Source organism: Pseudorca crassidens, chromosome 4, assembly GCF_039906515.1.
Source record: "Pseudorca crassidens isolate mPseCra1 chromosome 4, mPseCra1.hap1, whole genome shotgun sequence".
In the NCBI taxonomy this organism is placed as follows: Eukaryota; Metazoa; Chordata; class Mammalia; order Artiodactyla; family Delphinidae; genus Pseudorca; species Pseudorca crassidens.
In genome coordinates, this window is record NC_090299.1 from 1,917,013 (window position 1) to 1,935,318 (window position 18,306).

At 64.7% G+C, this 18,306-nt stretch overlaps 1 protein-coding gene across 9 annotated transcripts in view; it reads left to right on the forward strand.

The window, feature by feature from the left end:
* SH3BP2 (SH3 domain binding protein 2) overlaps window positions 1-17,517 on the forward strand; it is a 35,365-nt gene extending 17,848 nt beyond the window's left edge. For 3 of the 9 annotated variants that reach the window (XM_067734910.1, XM_067734908.1, XM_067734912.1), the window contains exons 2-13: window positions 6,448-6,587; window positions 7,742-7,844; window positions 9,342-9,459; window positions 9,815-9,885; window positions 10,754-10,842; window positions 11,103-11,171; window positions 12,930-13,581; window positions 14,964-15,090; window positions 15,253-15,308; window positions 15,762-15,843; window positions 16,514-16,573; window positions 16,929-17,517. In XM_067734910.1, coding sequence (XP_067591011.1) covers window positions 6,452-6,587; window positions 7,742-7,844; window positions 9,342-9,459; window positions 9,815-9,885; window positions 10,754-10,842; window positions 11,103-11,171; window positions 12,930-13,581; window positions 14,964-15,090; window positions 15,253-15,308; window positions 15,762-15,843; window positions 16,514-16,573; window positions 16,929-17,066 — 1,701 coding nt within the window. In that variant the 5' untranslated portion in view covers window positions 6,448-6,451 and the 3' untranslated portion in view covers window positions 17,067-17,517. Of the gene's footprint in view, window positions 1-4,857; window positions 4,981-5,274; window positions 5,444-6,447; window positions 6,588-7,741; window positions 7,845-9,341; window positions 9,460-9,814; window positions 9,886-10,753; window positions 10,843-11,102; window positions 11,172-12,929; window positions 13,582-14,963; window positions 15,091-15,252; window positions 15,309-15,761; window positions 15,844-16,061; window positions 16,106-16,513; window positions 16,574-16,928 lie in introns of those variants that run through there. The other 6 variants (XM_067734911.1, XM_067734905.1, XM_067734909.1 and 3 more) reach the window with 6 other exon arrangements.
* The last annotated feature ends 789 nt before the right edge of the window (window positions 17,518-18,306 follow it).

Genomic DNA, 18,306 nt, shown 5'->3' on the forward strand with positions numbered 1-18,306 from the left:
CCCAGCACCTGTAGAGCCGCTCAGGGAGTCCCCGTGACGAGTCAGAACCCCCCTCAACGGGGCCCGCGGTGGGGCGCACAGGACGCTGGCCCTGGGCCGCGGAGAGGAGAGCCCTCAGCTGGACGGGGCAAGTGGGAGCCCAGAGAGGACAACCCCGCCCCCTGGTCATGTGCTGCCCTGCCTGGGTGGCCTTGGCGTTTGGGTCCTGGGTGCACACATTGTGTGTGTGCGTGTGTGAGTGTGATGATGTGTCAGCGTGACCGTGCCTGCACTGCGGGGACACGGAGAGCTGTGTGAGCTCCCACTGCCTGCCTGCCCTGGGAGCGCAGTGCTGGGGGGCCTGGCAGGGAGCCGAAGAGCCTCAGGGTCTCAGGGACCCCAGCCCAGGTCGTGCCTCCCTCCCTCCCTCTGGCATGGCTCGTCACTGGCCTTCACTGGAGATTTTTGGTTTTCATTCTTTTATGGAGAAAGATTCTGGGAAGAGGAAGGGGGAGGAGAAACTGAAAGGAGAGACGGAACCAAGAGGCGCTGCGGCCCCGCCCCTCCAGCGCCACCTAGCGCCCGCTCTGTGCCGGGCGGGACAGGCTGAGCGCGCCACTCTTCACTGGCTGTGTGACTTCTGAGTTATTCAGCTTCTCCGAGCCTTGGTGTGTTCATCAGTGTCGTGGGGGTGACACAGGTTCACACGTCAGGGGGTGTTAGGATGGTGACGTGGGGTGGTCCTCGAGAAGCACAGAGTCTGGTCCCCACGGTGAGTGCCCGGTGCGCTCCATGCGAGTTGACGACTTGCTGAGCTTGTTCATTACTGTCCTAGTCTGTGAGATGGAGGTAAAGCAACGCCTGTGGGGTTTAATGACCTGTCGAGTCAGACTTGGCTCTGCACCAGTGCAGGGCTGCGGGGTAGTGATGATTACTCTGACCTGTGCCCAAGCTGCCTGCCCAGGGCACTGGGGCCACCCATGAAAGGTCCTGCTAGCCCCTGGAGGCTGTGTGTGTGTGTGTGTGTGTGTGTGTGTGTGTGTGTGAATATACACGTGAGTCAGTGTGTGTGTATGAGTACATTTGAGTGCAAGCAGGCATGTGTGAAAATGAGTGCATGTATAAGAATGAATGTGAGCGTGTACATGTGCGATGAGTGTGTGCATACGTATGCGTGTGAGCCTGTGTGAGCGAGTACATGTGTATGTGCGAGTGCATGTGTGTACGTGTGCACGTATGATTATATGCAGGTGGGTATGTGAGAGTATGTCTTCGGGCGTGAGTGTATAAGCGTGCATGCAGGCCTGTGACGAATGAGTGTGTGCATAGGTGTGAGTGAGTGCACTGGGGGACCTGGTCTCTTCTCCCTCGGGGCTGGGACCCCCCAGACCCTCCTCACCCTGCAGCTCCCACACATGGGCGGCCTGGTCACCACTGACGGAACCCCGACCCTGTGGTCCCACGAGGTGCCAGCTCCCTCACCACAGCCGAGACCGCACCTGCGGGTGCAGGAGAGGAGAGCCGAGGGAACCCTGCCCTCCAGCGCCTTCCTCATGCACCTTCCAGGCAACCTGGTGCACAGGCTCACACTGGTACACACGCGTGTGCACACACAGAACCTTCTGCCTTCGGGCCGTGCGGCTCATACACACATCCTGTCTGGGTGCACCGTGTGTGACAATGACCGAGTGTGCGGAGCCACGGCTCCTGTGTGGGCCTGTGCAGGGGATGTGACCACACGCCCCAGAGGCTCGCAGCTCCAAGGCAGATGGAAGCCACAGAGCCCGCGCTTCCTGGAGACCAACGGAGCTGTCTCTCTCTGTGGGAAAGAGCAGCTTTCTCCGGCCTGTTCTGCCCTCACCCCTACAGCCTCGGGCCTTGGGTCACACAGACCAATCGCAGCTGGGAGAGAAGGTGGGGGTGGGCACGGAGCAGAGACTGGGGAGCGTGCCTAGCACTGTGTTCCTGGGCAGGTCCCAACCCAGCTCACCCAGTGGTGCAGGGCAGGGCCGGGCGGCCAGAGGATATCCGGCCATCAGGATGAGCTTCCCCTTCGATGGTCCATTTTCTGGAGAAGGGCGGTGGATGTCTGTTCCTGAAGCAGGGACATTCCCAGGGGAGGTGAAGGTGGAACACGACCAGGCCTGCTACAACCCACCTTCCCCACCCAAGGTCAGCCCGTGGACACCCAAGAGCCCTCCTCCTGCCCGCAGAGGGACGGAGGCTAGGTGAGACTGAGCCCCTCACAGGCCTGCACCTGCCTGGCCACCGAGCTGACCAGGGTGGGACCGCGCGCCACCCCGGCTCCTTCCCCATGCTCGCTCAGGTGTGGAGCCAGGACGAGGGGCGGGCCCCATCATCCTCAGCTCTGCCTCTGGCACCCCCTGCCCCACACAGATGCCAGGTCTCCTTACAGATGGGGGAGGAGGCGATGGAGCAGGGTGGGGCTGTTCCAGCTTCCTGCGCCTTCCAGGCAACGTGCAGTCTCTGCACCCAGCGGGGTCAGCATTCTACACCTCCTTTGGGACTGCCTGGGTGCCCCCTGTGTGCTGGGCCTGAGCTGGTGGGACCACCTGAAAGAAGGGGCACTTGAGTTAACCCTCTTCCATTTTTGGATTGTTCGTTGCTAGTGTAGAGAAATAGGACTGATTTTGGTGTATCCATCTGGTATCCTGCCACCTTGCTGAGCTTGTTTAGCAGTTCTAATCATTCTTTCTTTAGTGGATCCCTTGGATTTTCTAATCATCTCATCTTTGAATAGTTTTACTTTTTCCTTCCCAACCTGCATAGCTTTTTTTTTTTTTTTTTTTTTGCGGTACGCGGGCCCCTCACCGCTGTGGCCTCTCCCGTTGCGGAGCACAGGCTCCGGACACGCAGGCTCAGCGGCCATGGCTCACGGGCCCAGCCGCTCCGCGGCATGTGGGATCTTCCCGGACCGGGGCACGAACCTGCGTCCCCCTTATCGGCAGGCAGACTCTCAACCACTGCGCCACCAGGGAAGCCCATGCATAGCTTTTATTGCTTCTTCTTGCATAATTGTCCTGACTAGAACCTCTGGTACAATGTTGAATAGAAGTGGCAAGAGCTGATGTCCTTGCCTTGTCCCTGCTTGTAGGGGAAAGCTTTCAGTCACTTACCATTGTTTACGACGTTAGCTCTCGGTTCTTCGTAGATGTCCTTTACCAGGTTGAGGCAGTTCCTCCCACTCCTAGTTGGTTGGGTGTTATTATGAAGGATTGTCACATTTTGTCAAATGCTTTTTCTGCATCTGTCAGCATAAGCATGTTCTTTTTTTTCTTTATTAGATTGACATAACGTATTACCTGCTTTGAGTTTTGTTTCTTGGGTTTGTTGTTGTTGTTGTCTGGGCTGTGCCGTGAGGCTTCTGGATCTTCGTCCCCACACCGGGGATTGAACCCAGGCCCTGGCAGTGAGAGCGCGGAGTCCTAACCGCTGGACCGCCACGCAATTTCCTACATTTTTTGAATTTTGAATGTTAGATCAAACTTGCATTCCTAGAATAAATCCCACGTGGCGTAGAATCCTTTTTATATGATGCTGGATTCAGTTTGCTAGTATTTTGGTGAGGAACTTTACGCCGACATTCATAGGGATATTGGTCTGTAGTTTTCTTTTCTTGCGAGGTCTTTGGTTTTGGTATCAAGGTAACGCCGACCTCTTTTTTTTTTCTTTTTTTGCGGTACGTGGGCCTCTCACTGTTGTGGCCTCTCCCGTTGCGGAGCACGGGCTCCGGACGCGCAGGCTCAGCGGCCATGGCTCACGGGCCCAGCCGCTCCGCGGCATGTGGGATCTTCCCAGACCGGGGCATGAACCCGCGTCCCCTGGATCAGCAGGCGGACTCTCAACCACTGCGCCACCAGGGAAGCCCACGCCGACCTCTTAGAATTTCTGAGTGCCTTGCTCTTCGGTTTGGGGAAGAGTTTGTGAAGGACTGGTGTTCATTTGAACCACCTCTTGAGGGTGAGTTAGTTCAGTTGTAACAGCAGGCAGTGGGAACAGTGTGGACAGAGGCCTGAAGGGGGGAGCGCAGTGGATTTGAGTAACAGGAGCCACGGGCCTGGCTGGTGCAGGCACACACACGGGAGGTGGAGGGCTGGAGGACAGCCCGTGAGAAAGGTCCACAGGGGCTGGATCCAGAAGGGCCAGCTGGACATGAGCAGGTCCTGGAGCTTTAGAACAGAGCAGTGATGGGCATGGCGTGTGTGCTGGAGCCTGTGCTGAGGGGAGGGTGATGGAGGAAAGAGACTGGAGGCCAGGGAGGGACTTGAGGAGGTGGGGTGGGGCTGCCCGGAGGTGGTGGAGGGGGGCACAGGCAGGGGGCTGCGAGGAGGCAGCCTAGAGGGCTGGGAATGCTGGGGGCGTGGGGCTGGCAAGGGCACTGGGAACAGGCACAGAGGCTGGCTGGAGCCTCAGTGTAGGGAGGCTGCTGTAGAGGCGTGAGAGGCAGGGGCTGGTTGCAGCGGGAAGGGGCCAGAGCCCTGGCCTGAGGCAGAGGCCTGGAAACCAGGGACCTCCCGCTGGGTGGGAGCAGGGCGGAAGCTGTTAGACCCACCCTCTGCTGCAGGTGGCCCATCTCGGTGGCAGCCTGTATGCAAGTGGAGGTAGAGAAGGCAGCACGCTTGGGAGGCCAGCCTGTAGCCAGCCTAGGGGGCTCCTGGGAGAGGTGCCCACATCCTTCCAGGCAGAAGGAGCTGCCAAGGACCGGAGCCCTGACCCCTGCAAGGAATCCCGGGTCAGAGAGGCGACGCAGCCCGCCCAGAGTGGGCCACGGGGGAGGAACGAGGGAGGAACGAGGGAGGACCGGCAGCCCCGACCGGGAGCCTGAGTGCTCGCGCCCCGGGGGGCCGGGGGGAGGGGAAACTCGCCAGCCAGCCCCGCTTCAACTCCAGCTCAGCCCCGGGAGGCGGGGCGGCCCGCACCACCCTTGACAGAGCTGCGGGCCGGGGCTCCGGGAGGAGGAGGAGGAGGCACTTTCCCAAGGTCTCGGCCGCCAGGAGCCGGAGGGGCTGGGGCCCGGGTGTGGGGGCGGTCGGGAGCCCTCCAGCCGCGCGGGGTCGTGAGGCCGGCTGCCCGTTCACCTCCGTGGCTTCCCGACTTCGGGCGGCCCCTCAGGCGTCCGCCCCGCGCCCCCGCGTTCCCGCGCCCCCGCAGCCCCACCCTCGCAGCGGCCGGCGGGGAAACTGAGGCCCCGCGGGCTGACGGGCGGGGCGGCGCCTCACCTGCGAGGGGCGGAGCCGGCGGTCGGGCAGGGGGCGGGGCGGGGCGGGGGGCGCGGCGGCATGGCGGGCGAGGGGCCGCGGCCGCGGGCCAGGGGCTGGCGGGAGGAGGGCGCCGCAGGCGAGGCGGCGGCCCGGGCGCGCGGCCCGATGCCCTGTCGGTGCGCGCAGGGGAGGCGGGCGCGGGTCGACCCCCCGAAGCCGGCCGTGCCCATCGCGTGGACGCTGTGAGGACCGAGCCGGCGCTTCCGGCGGGAACAAAGGCGGGCGGGGGCCGGCTCCGGCGGGTCTGGGGGCTTCGGACGGGGCGGGGGCCTGTCCGTCTGTCAGCACCTCCCGGGGCGGGCGGGCGCGGGGCCCCCTCCTCCCTACGCCCGCGGGGTTCTGTCCGGTGCGGGCCGCCGGGCGGGCGCGGGGGTGGCGCGCTTTGTCGGAGGCTCCACTGTTGGTTGGGGCGCAGGCCAGAGGGGTGGCTTTGTGCTTAGGTGGAGCTGGAGCGGGCAGCCCGAGCGACCTGGGCAGGGGCCGAGGAGCAGGCGTGCGGGGAGGCGGGAGGCGGGAGACGGTAAACATCTGTTGGAGCCTGCCAGTTTGCTGAAAGCGGAGTGGGTTTTTGTGTGTGTGTGTGTGTTTGGGGATGGGGCAGGAGTTCCAGCAAGGCTGGGCCTCTGGGTCTGACCCGAACTGCTCCTCCAACTCCACTGGGGCCCCCGGACGGACCATACCCCGGGTGGGGTGGGGGCAGGCACTGGATAAAACAGTGCGGGGTGGGTGGGTGCTGTTCAGAGGGACCAGGGGTGCGGTGCGGGAGGCCCCGAATGTGACTGGGCATTGAGGTGCGTCACAGAAGAGGGGAGTCTGAATCTGGGTCTTGAAGGGCGAGTAGGAGTTCTCTATGTGAGAAGGGGTGGCAGTCATTCCAGGCAGAGGCCGGAAGTGTGAAACTGAAAGAGCCTGCCAGGTTTCTGGGAGAGCAGCTGGAACATGAGTAAGAGGCTGTTGAGCAGCGGGGCCTTACAGCTGGGCCTGGAATGTAGGGCCCTGAGGGCCTGGGTTAACCCTGAGGCAGGCAGCCTGCCCCTGGAGACCGTGCACTGGGTGGCCCCTGCCCGAACGATGCCCCAGGCTGACTGGGACACTGTGGATCCCAGCCAACCCACCAAACGATTGTTTGGCGAGGGTGTGGCCCCCAACCCTGGCTGAGACATGTCCCCTTCCCTTTTTATTGTAGCTTCATGGCGGCCGAGGAGATGCACTGGCCCGTCCCCATGAAGGCCATTGGTGCTCAGAACTTGCTGACCATGCCTGGGGGTGTGGCCAAGGCTGGCTACCTGCACAAGAAGGGCGGCACCCAGCTGCAGCTGCTCAAGTGTGAGTCCCCTGAGTGGTGGGGAACATAATGGGAGGACGTGGGGACAGGGCTGAGCCCCACTGGACCTTCTTGGCCAAGCACCCTTCCTTTCTGAGCCTCTTTTTCCTTCCTTACCTGGTGGGCCCTCCAGAGTTTCCCTTCTCTCCCTGCCGGCACCCCCTCGGGGCCCTGAGGTTGGCCTCCCCAGCCCCCAGGACTGTGGAAGGGTCTGGGGTGGTGCAGCGGGTGGAGATAGGAGGGCATTTGGTGCACAGTGCTGACCAGCTGGACAAGAGAGCTTCAGCCTGTGGCCAGGGGCGGGAGCCCTCGTTGGCCTGGTAGGTCTGGCCCCTGGGTGGTGCCCTCGCCTTATCAGGTGTGTGTTCAGTGAGTCAGGCAGTCACTCTGTCTGCAATGAACCCACGTACCAGGCCAACAGCCATCTGGGTGCTGGACCTCCAGAGCTTCACGAGACCGGGGCTCTGGTGCCTAGGACAGCAGGCTGGGAGAGGGAGAGAGCCCCCAGGCCTAGGAGATGCTGAAGCCCAAGAGCATCAGGGCCTCGCCCACCCCTCTGACCAGCCACGAGCGTCCCGTGCCTTTGCTCAAGCTGTGCCCTTTGCCAGGGACTCCCTGGCCCTGTGCTGCCTGGTCGAGGTGCCCCAGGCTGACTGGTTTGGTTTCTCTGTGGGCTCCGATTGGTCTGCCCTCCTCTTTGAACAGGGAGCCTCCAAGGAGGGGCTGTAAGTGAGCCGCCTCCAGGCCTGGGAGGGGCTGCTCGGGGATGGGGCAGTAGCCCCAGGGGTTCTCACCTTAACTGGCTCCACACCAGTGGCTCTTGTGGGCAAGATCTCTGGGCATCTTTGCCCCCAGCCTCGCTCCACCCAGCAAGGCGGCTCTGTGGCCTCCCTGGGCCTCTGGCCCTGGCTCTGCCCTTCCTTGAGCCACTTTAGTCCCTTGTCCCTAGGGCCTGCGGTAGCGCCACACAGCCCCCTGAATCTCCCCTGCCCTGGAGGGACCAGCATGCCCATCCATCTGTCAGCATTTGGCCCCGTGGTAGACTCCTGGGGAGGGGGCAGGAGGCCTGGCCTGGAGTCGCCCAGGGCCTCCAGGCGTGGTCCCTGGAGTGGGGCCTGCCCGGAGGCTCAGCCCCTGCCCTCACCCCGCTCCGCAGGGCCCCTGCGCTTCGTCATCATCCACAAGCGCTGCATCTACTACTTCAAGAGCAGCACGTCCGCCTCCCCGCAGGGCGCCTTCTCGCTGAGTGGCTACAACCGGTAAGTGCCCCACTGACCCCCAGCCCCACGGCCAGTGGGTTCGCCCCCGGTTCCCACCCAGGGCGAGTCCAGGCTTTCCTGAGATGGTTCACACCCCCAGCCCTTCGGATGGGTCCAGCCTCTGCCGCTCCATCCTAGCCTCAGGCCGTTGCCGAGGGCCTGGGGTCGAGGCTGGGGCTTCCTGCCGCTTTATCAGCCTCAAGGGTTGCAACAGCCTGCTCTGCAGAGTCCCCATTCGGTCTCAGCCCAGTGACTTCTGCGTCCCTCCTTCCTCTCCACCTTTTCCCCCTCAACCATCTCCGCCTCCTTTTGGCCAAGAGCCCAGGCCCTGCCCCAGGCCCCCTGGTTCCCGGGGCCTCCCAGGCTGGGGCCAGTTCCCTGCTGCGGGCTGCCAGTCTATCATTTGGCCAGGAGCCTGCCCTCAAGGAGCTCTCTGACTCATGGGCACTGGGCCTCCCCCTCCCCCCCTCCCCGGGGAATGGGGCATGTTGGCACGTGTGGGCCCACCCACGGCCTCGCCTGCACGCACGGGGGCGGGGGGGGGGTCAAGTGTGATTCCTGACTCTAGGTCTTGGTGTCACACCACCCAGGCCCTGCACCCAATGGCATTAGTCTGTGCCCCTGCCCACCCTGGGAGGGCCCAGCCCTTCCTGCCTCTGAGAACCTGAGGGTCCCGTGGTGTCAGTGGCAGGACTGGCGCCCGTGGGGGGGGGTGACTCTAGGCCTGCACTCACATGCTGGCCGCAAGCTCTGTAGGGAAACTTCCCCCAAGCACCCAGCCCAGTGCCCATCCCCCAGGTGGAGGTCAGGGGAGGCTCCAGGGCCCTGTGGCTGCCAGCAGGCACTGGTGGGTCAGACTCTGGGCCCCTGGGGAGGGACATTTCCTTCCCCCAAACCCACCACCCCTGGCCTGGTGGGAGTGCAGCCTTGCAGCAGGGGATGGTCCAGGCCGTCTGATGGGCCGGAGGGACACACCTGCCCCAGGCGCCCAGCCTGACAGCGCCCCCCATGGTAGAGTTTGTGATCTCTACGCAAACTCCATGTCCTGGCTGCAGGAGCGGCCGCAGTGAGTCACTTCCCTGAAATGTTCTCAGGCCAGCCACCTGGCAGCAGGGGCAGGGCTGAGGGTGACACGAGCCCCATGAGGGTCCCCAGGAGGTAGGCCAGGGACCAGGCGGGGCCCGAGGCATCCAAGTAAAGTAGCATTGGTGGGCAGCGAGGGTGGCATGTCCTCGTCTCAGAGCCCTGCATGCGCTGCTCCCTGGAAGCCCTCCTGGACCCCTGTGCCCTCCGCTCACTGCCCACCCTTGCCCACATGCTTCCTTCTGCCTGACGCATCCAGGCCTTCAGCCAGCAGCATCGATGGGCCAACTGTCCAGATCTTCCCATGTCCCTCGGGGCGTGGTGCTGGGTGCCAAGACCTGTCCAGGGGCGGGGCTGTGCTTGGGCCATCCCTGCGGGCATGGGCCGCATGGTGACCACTGGCACTGCCCTCAGGGTGATGCGGGCAGCTGAGGAGACGACGTCCAGCAACGTCTTCCCCTTCAAGATCGTCCACATCAGCAAGAAGCACCGCACGTGGTTCTTCTCTGCCTCCTCTGAGGACGAGCGCAAGGTGATGGGGGGCCGGGTTGGACCTGCCTTGTGGGGACGGGGAACTGTCAGGGCCCCCGTCCAGGCCCTGAGGGGCCGTGGCTGGGGCATGGGCAGCTGGGTGGGTGCCGTCCCCCGGTCTCCAGTCCTCACGCCCAGGGCCTGGCGCCAGCCCCCTCACACTCAGAGCACGCTGTCTCAGGAGGAACCCTGGGTTGGCTGAAGGGGGGCCGCGGCCCCAGAAGGGCCAGCCAGGGTCGTCTTCCCCAACCTTGGTGGTCGACACAGACCAGCCAGTGCAGGCAGGGGAGGAGGGATGAGGGTGGGTTCCTCCCCTGGGCAGCATCATGCCCGCTGAGGGCCTGACTGACCCGCAGAGCTGGATGACCTTGCTGCGCAGGGAGATTGGCCACTTCCATGAGAAGAAGGAGCTGCCTCTGGATGCCAGGTGGGCCTGGGGATGTGATGGTGGGTGGGTGTCACTAGGGCCCTGGACTTGACACGTGTGCCTGCCTCCTGACCCCTGGGGGCTTGGCCCAGAATCCCCTCCTTGAAGGCTTTTCTGAAGGTGCCAGCTGGGCCGCGTGTGTGCGGGGTGTGCACCTGTGTGTGTGCACCCGAGTGTGTAAGCATGTGTGTGCGTGCACCCCGCTGGTAGTTCCTATTTGGGGATTACACGTGCTTCTACTTGCGCACCCAGGAAGCCCGGCGTTTCTAGCAGCTCAGGCCTTCGGGTTCCCAGCGCCCCTCACTAGGGAGTGAGAGCAGGCTGAGTGCCCGGGGCAGTGGCCCAGCCTGTCTGGGCGTTGATGACTGCACGGTGAAGGTGGCTCAACAAGCAGCGGGGGCTCTCTGGGCAGGAGCTGCATCCATCCGGGCCTTTCAGACATGAGAATAGGGAGGCCCAGGTAGGGCTGGGTACACCTAGGCGGTCCCGCAGGCCCCTGCCTCAGCCCCCAGGGCAGGAGCAGGTGGGGACGTGGGCCCAGCCTTGAGGCCTGGCACCGTCTGGGCGGTCGGGGTGTACTTGTGGCGAGAACCACGGTGGGGCTGAGGAGGGAGACACCACAGCCTCCAGTCCCCTTGTCTGCCCTTGTTTTGTGTGTAGACGTGTGTCTAGATCTTTCTGTGTCCGCACGTCTCCGTGCATGTTCTCGTGTTTATCTGTGTGTGTGTCTGCATCCGCGTGTCTGAGTGTGCACATGCGTGTGGCTGCGTCCTTGTCTGTCTTTGTGTGTGTCTGTCTGCGTGTCCGAGGGTGTGAGTGCAGGAGACCCCCTGCCCGGTACTCACGGCCCTGCCCGCCCTGCGCTCAGCGACTCCAGCTCGGACACAGACAGCTTCTACGGTGCCATTGAGCGGCCCGTGGACATCAGCCTCTCTCCGTACCCCACGGACAATGAAGGTGAGGCGCGTCCCCATCCTCTGCCCGCCGCCTCTCCATGCCTGGCTGCTGCCCCGGAGGGAGACGTAGCTGGCTGGCCTCCCTGCTCCGTCCCTTCGGCTTCCCCAGGCAGCCTGGGTCTTGGGTTCCCATCCTGCCCACCTCATCCTGGCCCTGGACCCCCCTGAGGGAGCGAGGTCCTGAGAGCCCCGCCCGGCCACCCCGGCCTGGGTGCAGCTGGCCTGGGTGGCCCTGAGTCCGACCCTCCATCTGCCCCACAGACTACGAGCACGACGATGAGGACGACTCTTACATGGAACCCGACTGCCCCGAGTCCGGGAAGCCCGAGGGTGGGTGGGGCACCCGGTGGGCCTGGGGAGCGCTGGGAGTAGAGAACAGGGGCTGAGGCCTGGAGCAGAGGCTCCCCCACCCTGGGCTGGGGCTGTCAGCCTGGGTATGGCTCCGGGTGGCCTGAGGCCTGACCGTCTCCACCTCGGGCCTCAGTTTTCCTCCTTCAACCCAAATATTGGGAGGAACGGAGCAGAAGAGGCTGGCTCTGCTCACCTGCTCCTCTGACCTCCTCCAGTTCGCCTGGGATGGGGGAGGGGCGGTGCAGAGGTAGGTGAGGGGGAGCCCCACACGTGGGACGCTGAGCCAGGGCTGGCCCTGGGGGCTGAGAACAGGGAAGGAGGATAGCTCGCCGTGAGCACCTGCGGCCAGATGGTCACTCAACTGCCCCACCCTGCCCCCACCCCCCAGAGCCCTCGGCCAGGCAAGGGGACAGGCTTGTACCAGGCATCCCAGGGAAGCGCAGGGACGGGTGGGGGAGGGCCACGCCTCTGTCCTGCGTCTGTCGCATCACTCACTGTTCCTTCCGCCCCCAGCTCTCCTCCCCCAGCTCCTCTTGTTCTCGTTGATTTCATCATGGTCCGGGACTCCCTGTTCCCTGGCCTCCTCTCCAGCCACCTTGTCTTCTGCCCCCCCCAACTCCTCGTGGCCTCCTCTTAGCTCTGCCTCCCTCAAGTGCACCCGGTGCCAGCCCTCTTCCCTCCTACTGGCTCCCTCCCTCTGGGGCCCCAGCTCCCACGGGCCTTCAGCCCACCAGGACCTGCAGGCCAGCACCGAGCCCACATCAGACCCTCATCCGTTCTCTGGTCTTTGCGCCCTCGCTCGCCCGCTTCGGGCTCTCATCTCTCGGGCCTGTGACCACAGCCCTGGTGAAGCCCTGCCTCGTCTGCCCCACCCCTGGCTGGAGAGAGCCCACGGAGGCCTCACCCTCATCCCCACCTTGGACCTCCAGGGGCCCAGTGCCCCTGCACACCTGCTTGCGCATTCCCAGCTCCTCACCCAGAACGCCTCTCGTCAGGGTTCCCACCCCAGCGCCCGAGGGTGGCACTTGGCCCGGGGCCCCCTCCCTGCCCCCACCTGCCTCGCCAGCCCCAGACACCTCGTGCTCCAGGTCCCCTCCCGCCCAGCCCTGTGCTGCCCGGGGTGCCCACGCGCACGACCCCGGGGCTCAGGCCTGGCCCGCTCCTCTCCCGTCACTCCTGGGCCACGGCCAGTGTCATCGACAGGCTGTTGACTCCTGACATTTCCAGCCGGGGCCCCTCCTCTGAACTGGGCCTGGGCCCCTGGAGTCCACTCGACGTCCCTTAGGTGTCTCGGGGCACTGTCAACTTGTTAGGAGCAAACCCAACCCCCAGCTTCCCCCAGCCTGCTCCCGCCTTTCCTCCCCACCTCTGTTACTGGGACTCCCAGCCGCCCCAGCTGAGGCCCGGTCCTGGGAGACTTCCTTGCCCCTTTGTCCTTCTCGCCCCGACCCGCTCCCCCGGAAGCTGAAGGCTCCTGATGTGACACCTGGGCTTCAGGAAGTTTGCACAGGCTGCCGTATGGGGGACAGATCGGGAGGGCCGGATGGCCTGGGGTGGGCCAGCGTCCCAGAAGGAAGGCTGCATCGGGGCTGTAGGCCGCGTGGCCGGGCTGGGGGGCTGGGCGCTGGGGGGTTGCATGCCTGCTTGGCCCTGGCCGGCCCTTGCCGGCAGAGGTGCTGCTGCTCTGGCCTCCAGCAGGGGACACTTGCTCACCAGATGGGTCTCCTCGCTCTGCAGATGCCCTGATCCACCCACCGGCCTACCCCCCACCTCCGGTGCCCACGCCCAGGAAGCCCGTCTTCTCTGATGTGCCCCGGGCCCACTCCTTTTCCTCCAAGGGTCCAGGCCCTCTGCTGCCACCTGCACCCCCTAAGCGCAGCCTCCCCGATGCCGGCCCGGCCCCCGAGGACTCCAGGAGGGAGCTGCTGGGCCCGAGGTGGCTCGAGCCCGGCCCCAGGGTGCCCGCCCCCTCCCGGAGGGTGAGTGAACCCCCACCGGGCGGCCTGCCCGCCGTGCCCAGCCGGAAGCCACCTTGCTTCCGCGAGGACGCCAGCTCCGGCCCAGAGCCCCGGGTCCCTGGCCACGGCGCCAGCTCTTCCTCTAGCTCTGCCAGCGCAGCTGCTACCACCTCCAGGAACTGTGACAAGCTCAAGTCCTTCCACCTGTCCCCTCGGGGGCCACCCACACCTGAGCCCCCTCCCGTGCCGGCCAACAAGCCCAAGTTCTTGAAGGTGGCTGAAGTGGCCCCCCCGAGGGAGGCAGCCAAGCCCGGACTCTTCGTGCCCGCCGTGGCCCCCCGGCCTCCCGCACTGAAGCTGCCCACGCCCGAGGCCACAGCCCGGCCCGCGATCCTGCCCAGGCCAGAAAAGCCGCCCCTCCCCCACCTCCAGTGAGTCTGTGCCGCACTGGTGCCACTGGGACACCCCCCCAGCCTGTCTTCCCACCGGTGACCCAGCCTCCCTGCCTCTGGCACACAGCCCGTGACAGGCACCAGGCGGCCCTGGCCTGGGTGGGGGGAGGAAGGCGCCTTGATGGCCCTGGGCTGCCTAGGCTGAATGGCCTCCCCTACACCTGACGCGGGGGTTCCCAGGGGTGTCCCGCCTGGCCTTTGAGGTCCAGCCCTGTGGGTGGTGAGCCTGGAGCCCATGGCTGCCTTGGGGAGCAGTGGGCGAGGCGGGGCTCTGGGCACCCCAGCCTCCCAGAGCCCCTGCCGTGCAGTGAGGGCCCTCCGGGCACTGCCAGCCTGCCCAGGGACGGGCGCTCTGGGGAGGTGTGGGACTGAGCCCTCCTGAGCCAGAAGTGCCCTTCCTGGCCCTGTCTGGGGCTCCAGATGCCACCCTGGCTCTGACGCCACCTAGGCTGCCTTTGTGCCCTTCCCGACTGGGAACCTGCCAGTTCCCAGTGGAATGTGGGACGTGTGTGTGACTCACCTCGAGGCCTGCTCGAAACACTTTCCGCTTTATTGCTGGGCAGTGCCGGGAGCCTGGTGTGTCCTCACACCCACAGCCCGCAGGGCCCTCAGCAGGGAAGGCTCCGGGAGCCCCAGCGGGGAGCCTGAGTGGGCACACTAATACGGTTCCTCCTGAGTACTCTTGACCACAGCACCCTTCTCCCTAGGGCTCTGTTAGCACTGCCACCCGTGCGGGAGTGCCTGGGAGAACCCCTTGGCACACTCATGGTTCTGTTTTGTGAGGGGCCACAGAGTTGTAGGCTGGCTCATGTGTTCGTGCTCTGGGTCTGGACCTGAGTGCCACGGGGCTGCGTGTGGCAGAGCTGATCGTCCACAGCACAGCCTCACCCACAGCCTGGCAGCCCATCCCAGGGTGGCCTCCTTTAACTCTCCCTGAAGCCCTGGAGGCTCGGACCATGTGGCCACAGTGAGGGGCGTGTCCCTTTGGCTCGACCCATTCACATCCGTCCCGTGGCTCTGGGAGGAGTGCAACGTGGCTGAGGTCACAGAGCTGGTCCATGGCAGCACTGGGCCCTTTGCCCACAGCGTCTGGAGCCCAGGACCCCCCTTGCCGGTGATGCCGGCTCAGGCGGCCAGGCTTCAGGCGACTGCTGCCACCCCAGGGCGGTCAGCGTGGAGCCCCCAGAGCTCTGTGGTCCTGGGCCTTTGACAGCCGCCAGGGCCGCAGGCGCCAGACCTCATGGGTCCCCAGGCTTGGTGTGGTCACTTGGAGGCGCGGGGAGCAGCGTCTGGGGGGAGCAGAGGGGGCCTGTCCCACGTCTGGCAGCGACACGGCCTTCCTCCGTTTGCTTCCCGTCCAGGAGATCACCCCCCGACGGGCAGAGCTTCAGGAGCTTCTCCTTTGAAAAACCCCGGAAACCCGCGCAGGCTGACACGCCGCCGCAGGCGGACGCTGGCGGGGAGGACTCTGATGAGGACTACGAGAAGGCAAGGCCGGGTGGGGCGCCCAGATGTCCGACGGGATGGGCGGCCGCGGGGGAGCTGGGGGCGCGGGACACGGTGCGCAGCCCTGGCTCCCGGCACAGGCTGGCAGCCAGCGGGGAGAGCCCCACCCGGGCCTTGACGCTGACCATGCCGGCCTCCCTCCAGGTGCCACTGCCCAGCTCCGTTTTCATCAACACCACGGAATCTTGTGAAGTGGAAAGGTCAGTGTGAAGCCCTTCTTTCTCCAAGGCCTTGTCTTGGCAGACCTGAGGTTCTCTGCCGCCCCCCCCACACACACCTGCACACACACACACACACACACACACACACACACACACACACACATACCTACACACACACACGCATGAATGCACGCCCTCTGGTCTTCCTGCTCTTTGGTCCCCCTCTCCAGCCTCGGTGCTGGGCAGTTACTGGCACGAGAACACAGCTGAGTGCCACGAGAAACCCGGCGAAAGAATGACTCCTGCCAGTTCAGCCCCTGCTCTGGCCTCGCCCTGGGCTCTGTGCGGCCGGCCCTCGTGGTCCCCAGTGCTCTCGGAACCTGAACTGCAGAATCTGGGACGACAGAAAGCCACGTGGTGGTGGGGGCTGGAGGGTCCTTGAGAGAGCTGTCCGAGGGGGGCTCACCTGTTCACACGGCTGTGTTCTTGTAGGCTGTTCAAAGCCACGAGCCCCCGGGGAGAGCCCCTGGACGGCCTCTACTGCATCCGGAACTCCTCCACCAAGGCGGGGAAGGTAGGCACCCAGGGAGGGTGCTCAGCCGCCACCCTGCTGTGCAAAGGCCCCCAAGACGGCTGCGTGGTGGGGTCTGCCGCCCTCTACATAACCCGGGCTGACAGGCGAGCACAGAACTCTACAGTTCGTAGCTCATTTCCCCACGCAGCCTCTTACTTGGCTTCTCAACCAGGTTTCATCCTTGAGGTCTACAGCCCCTTCTCCCCATCCGTTTTCAGGAACTCAGCACCGTCTGCAGTGGTGCCCACTCCCCAGCACGGGCGTGAGGCACAGGAAGGGTTGGGGGGCCCGGGGCTCTGACGGGGTAGGGGGTTCCCCTTCCTGCTCTTTGAAGGGGAGGCTGCCTGGGGCCGTGGGAACGTTAGGAGGTCTGCTGGCTCTGCCTGGGCCCCTCCAAGGGTGACTCGTGTGACCTCACTGAGCCTGTTTCCCCTTGAGTGTCGGAGATGGTCCTAGTGTGGACCAGGCACCTGCTACTGTCATTCGCGTCTTAGCAGACGCTCTGAGGGCAGGAGTCCCGGGGCAAGGGGCCGCCCATCCTGACCCTGCTGTCCATGGGCAGGGGGACCCTCTCCCAGGGACCCAGCCTCGACGCTGCTGCCCCCGCACCCCGAGTCTGTGTCTTTCCTGAGGGGAGTGAGCCGTCCTCTGCCCGCTCCTCTCCCCGCAGGTTCTGGTCGTGTGGGACGAAACCTCCAGCAAAGTGAGGAACTACCGCATCTTTGAGAAGGTGAGCGGGCTGGCCTACCCGAGGGCCCTGGGCAGGAGGGGAGCCCTGGTCCGGGGCTCGGCTGGGGTCGGGGCAGAGTCTCCCTGGGAGAGCATAGGTAGTGGGTGGTCTGAGGCCAGCACCCCCAAACACTCCTCCTCCGCCGTCCCCTCTCTCCGTGGCCCCACCTCCCCCCGCTCCTGGCTTCTCTGTGTCCTCCACTGACCCTAGAGGAGATGGGATGATCAGCCCTCGGCCCTAGGCTTATTTACAGACCTGGCCTGCGTCCCCTGGGCAGAGCGTTACTGCCGACCGCCCCGTCTTACAGCTCGGGGGGCTGGCCGGCCCCTCTGACCCTGCCCCACTCCCCACCCAGGAGGCGAAGTTCTACCTGGAGGGCGAGGTCCTGTTTGTGAGCGTGGGCAGCCTGGTGGAGCATTACCACACTCACGTGCTGCCTGGCCACCAGAGCCTGCTGCTGCGGCACCCCTACGGTTACGCCAGGCCCAGGTGACGCCTGTGCTTGCACGCTACTGGGCAGAGACGGCCACGGGGCCACAGCCCTGGGCCACGCAGAAGGAGACCGGCCTGCACGGGAGAACACGCGGGAGCCAGCACCGTGCTCTGACCCAGGGCCTCCCCGGTGGACACCTCACAGAGATTGCCAGGCCAGGCCCCGCCCAGCAGGCTGGGTCCCCCGGGGCTCGGCCAGGCCCTGGGCTCCAGGGAATTGTGTGGGGCTCTCCTGTCTCACCCCGCCCACCTCCCAGGAGCCTAGGACTGAGCCCAGTCTGGACTTGATTTACAGAAATTCTGGTACCCCCCGGCACGCCCCCCCGGCACTGGGCTGGGAGCTGGGCAGGGCTGAGGTATTTGGGGTTGGGCAGGGGCTGGACCCCCAGGAACGCTACAACACAGGCTCCGAGAGGGGCCGGTGCCGCACAATAAAGCGCAGATGACCTTTGCCCCGGTGGCCAGGGCTGCACTGGGAAGGGGGCACATCAGCCTCCAAGTGTTGACTGTAGCAGGTCAGCTCACGGGACCTCTAGGAGGTGGTCTTGTTTTCTAGGCCACAGGGCGCTAAATGACTTACCCTTGGGTCCACAGCTGGTAACAGAACAGGACCCAAAAAGTTGGACAATCTGGGCCCAGAGCCTGTATCCAGAATGCCAGGTTCTGCTGCCAGAAGTCAGGTCCAGGGCAGTGAGGCTACAGAGCTAAGAGGCCCCTCACATCAGTAACCGGGTCATTCGTTGGCTTAACCAGTGGTTACTGGGAGACAACCGGGCAGAAGGTATGCACAGCGCCCACCATCTGTGGCAGCGGGGTGTGCAGGGGCTGGGAGCTTGCAACGCAGCTGGGGGCTCCAGGAAGACTTCCTGGAGGAAGTGATGGTTACAGTGCTGCAGGAAGAGTAGGCCCTGTGTCGGCCAGGGGTGGGTGGGGACAGTGGTACCCAGATGCCCAAGTCGTCTGGTTCATGCCTGGTGCAGGCCCAGCACCGATCATCCCCTTGCTTCCTGTCACGGAATCCCAGCAGCCTGCTCTCCCTGGCGTGGCCATCCAGGCTGGAATGTTTTCTTTTCCTCATGAAAACAGACTCAACTGGGTGTCAGGGCTGCCAGGGAACCCAGGGTCATTTGCTCCTCACTGCGCTTTGTGTTGGGAATGAGGAATTTGCGATGTAAAAGCCAGGCCACGAGAGCCTATGTGCCCACTAGCCATTGATTAATGCTCCCAGAGGAAGGCCCTTT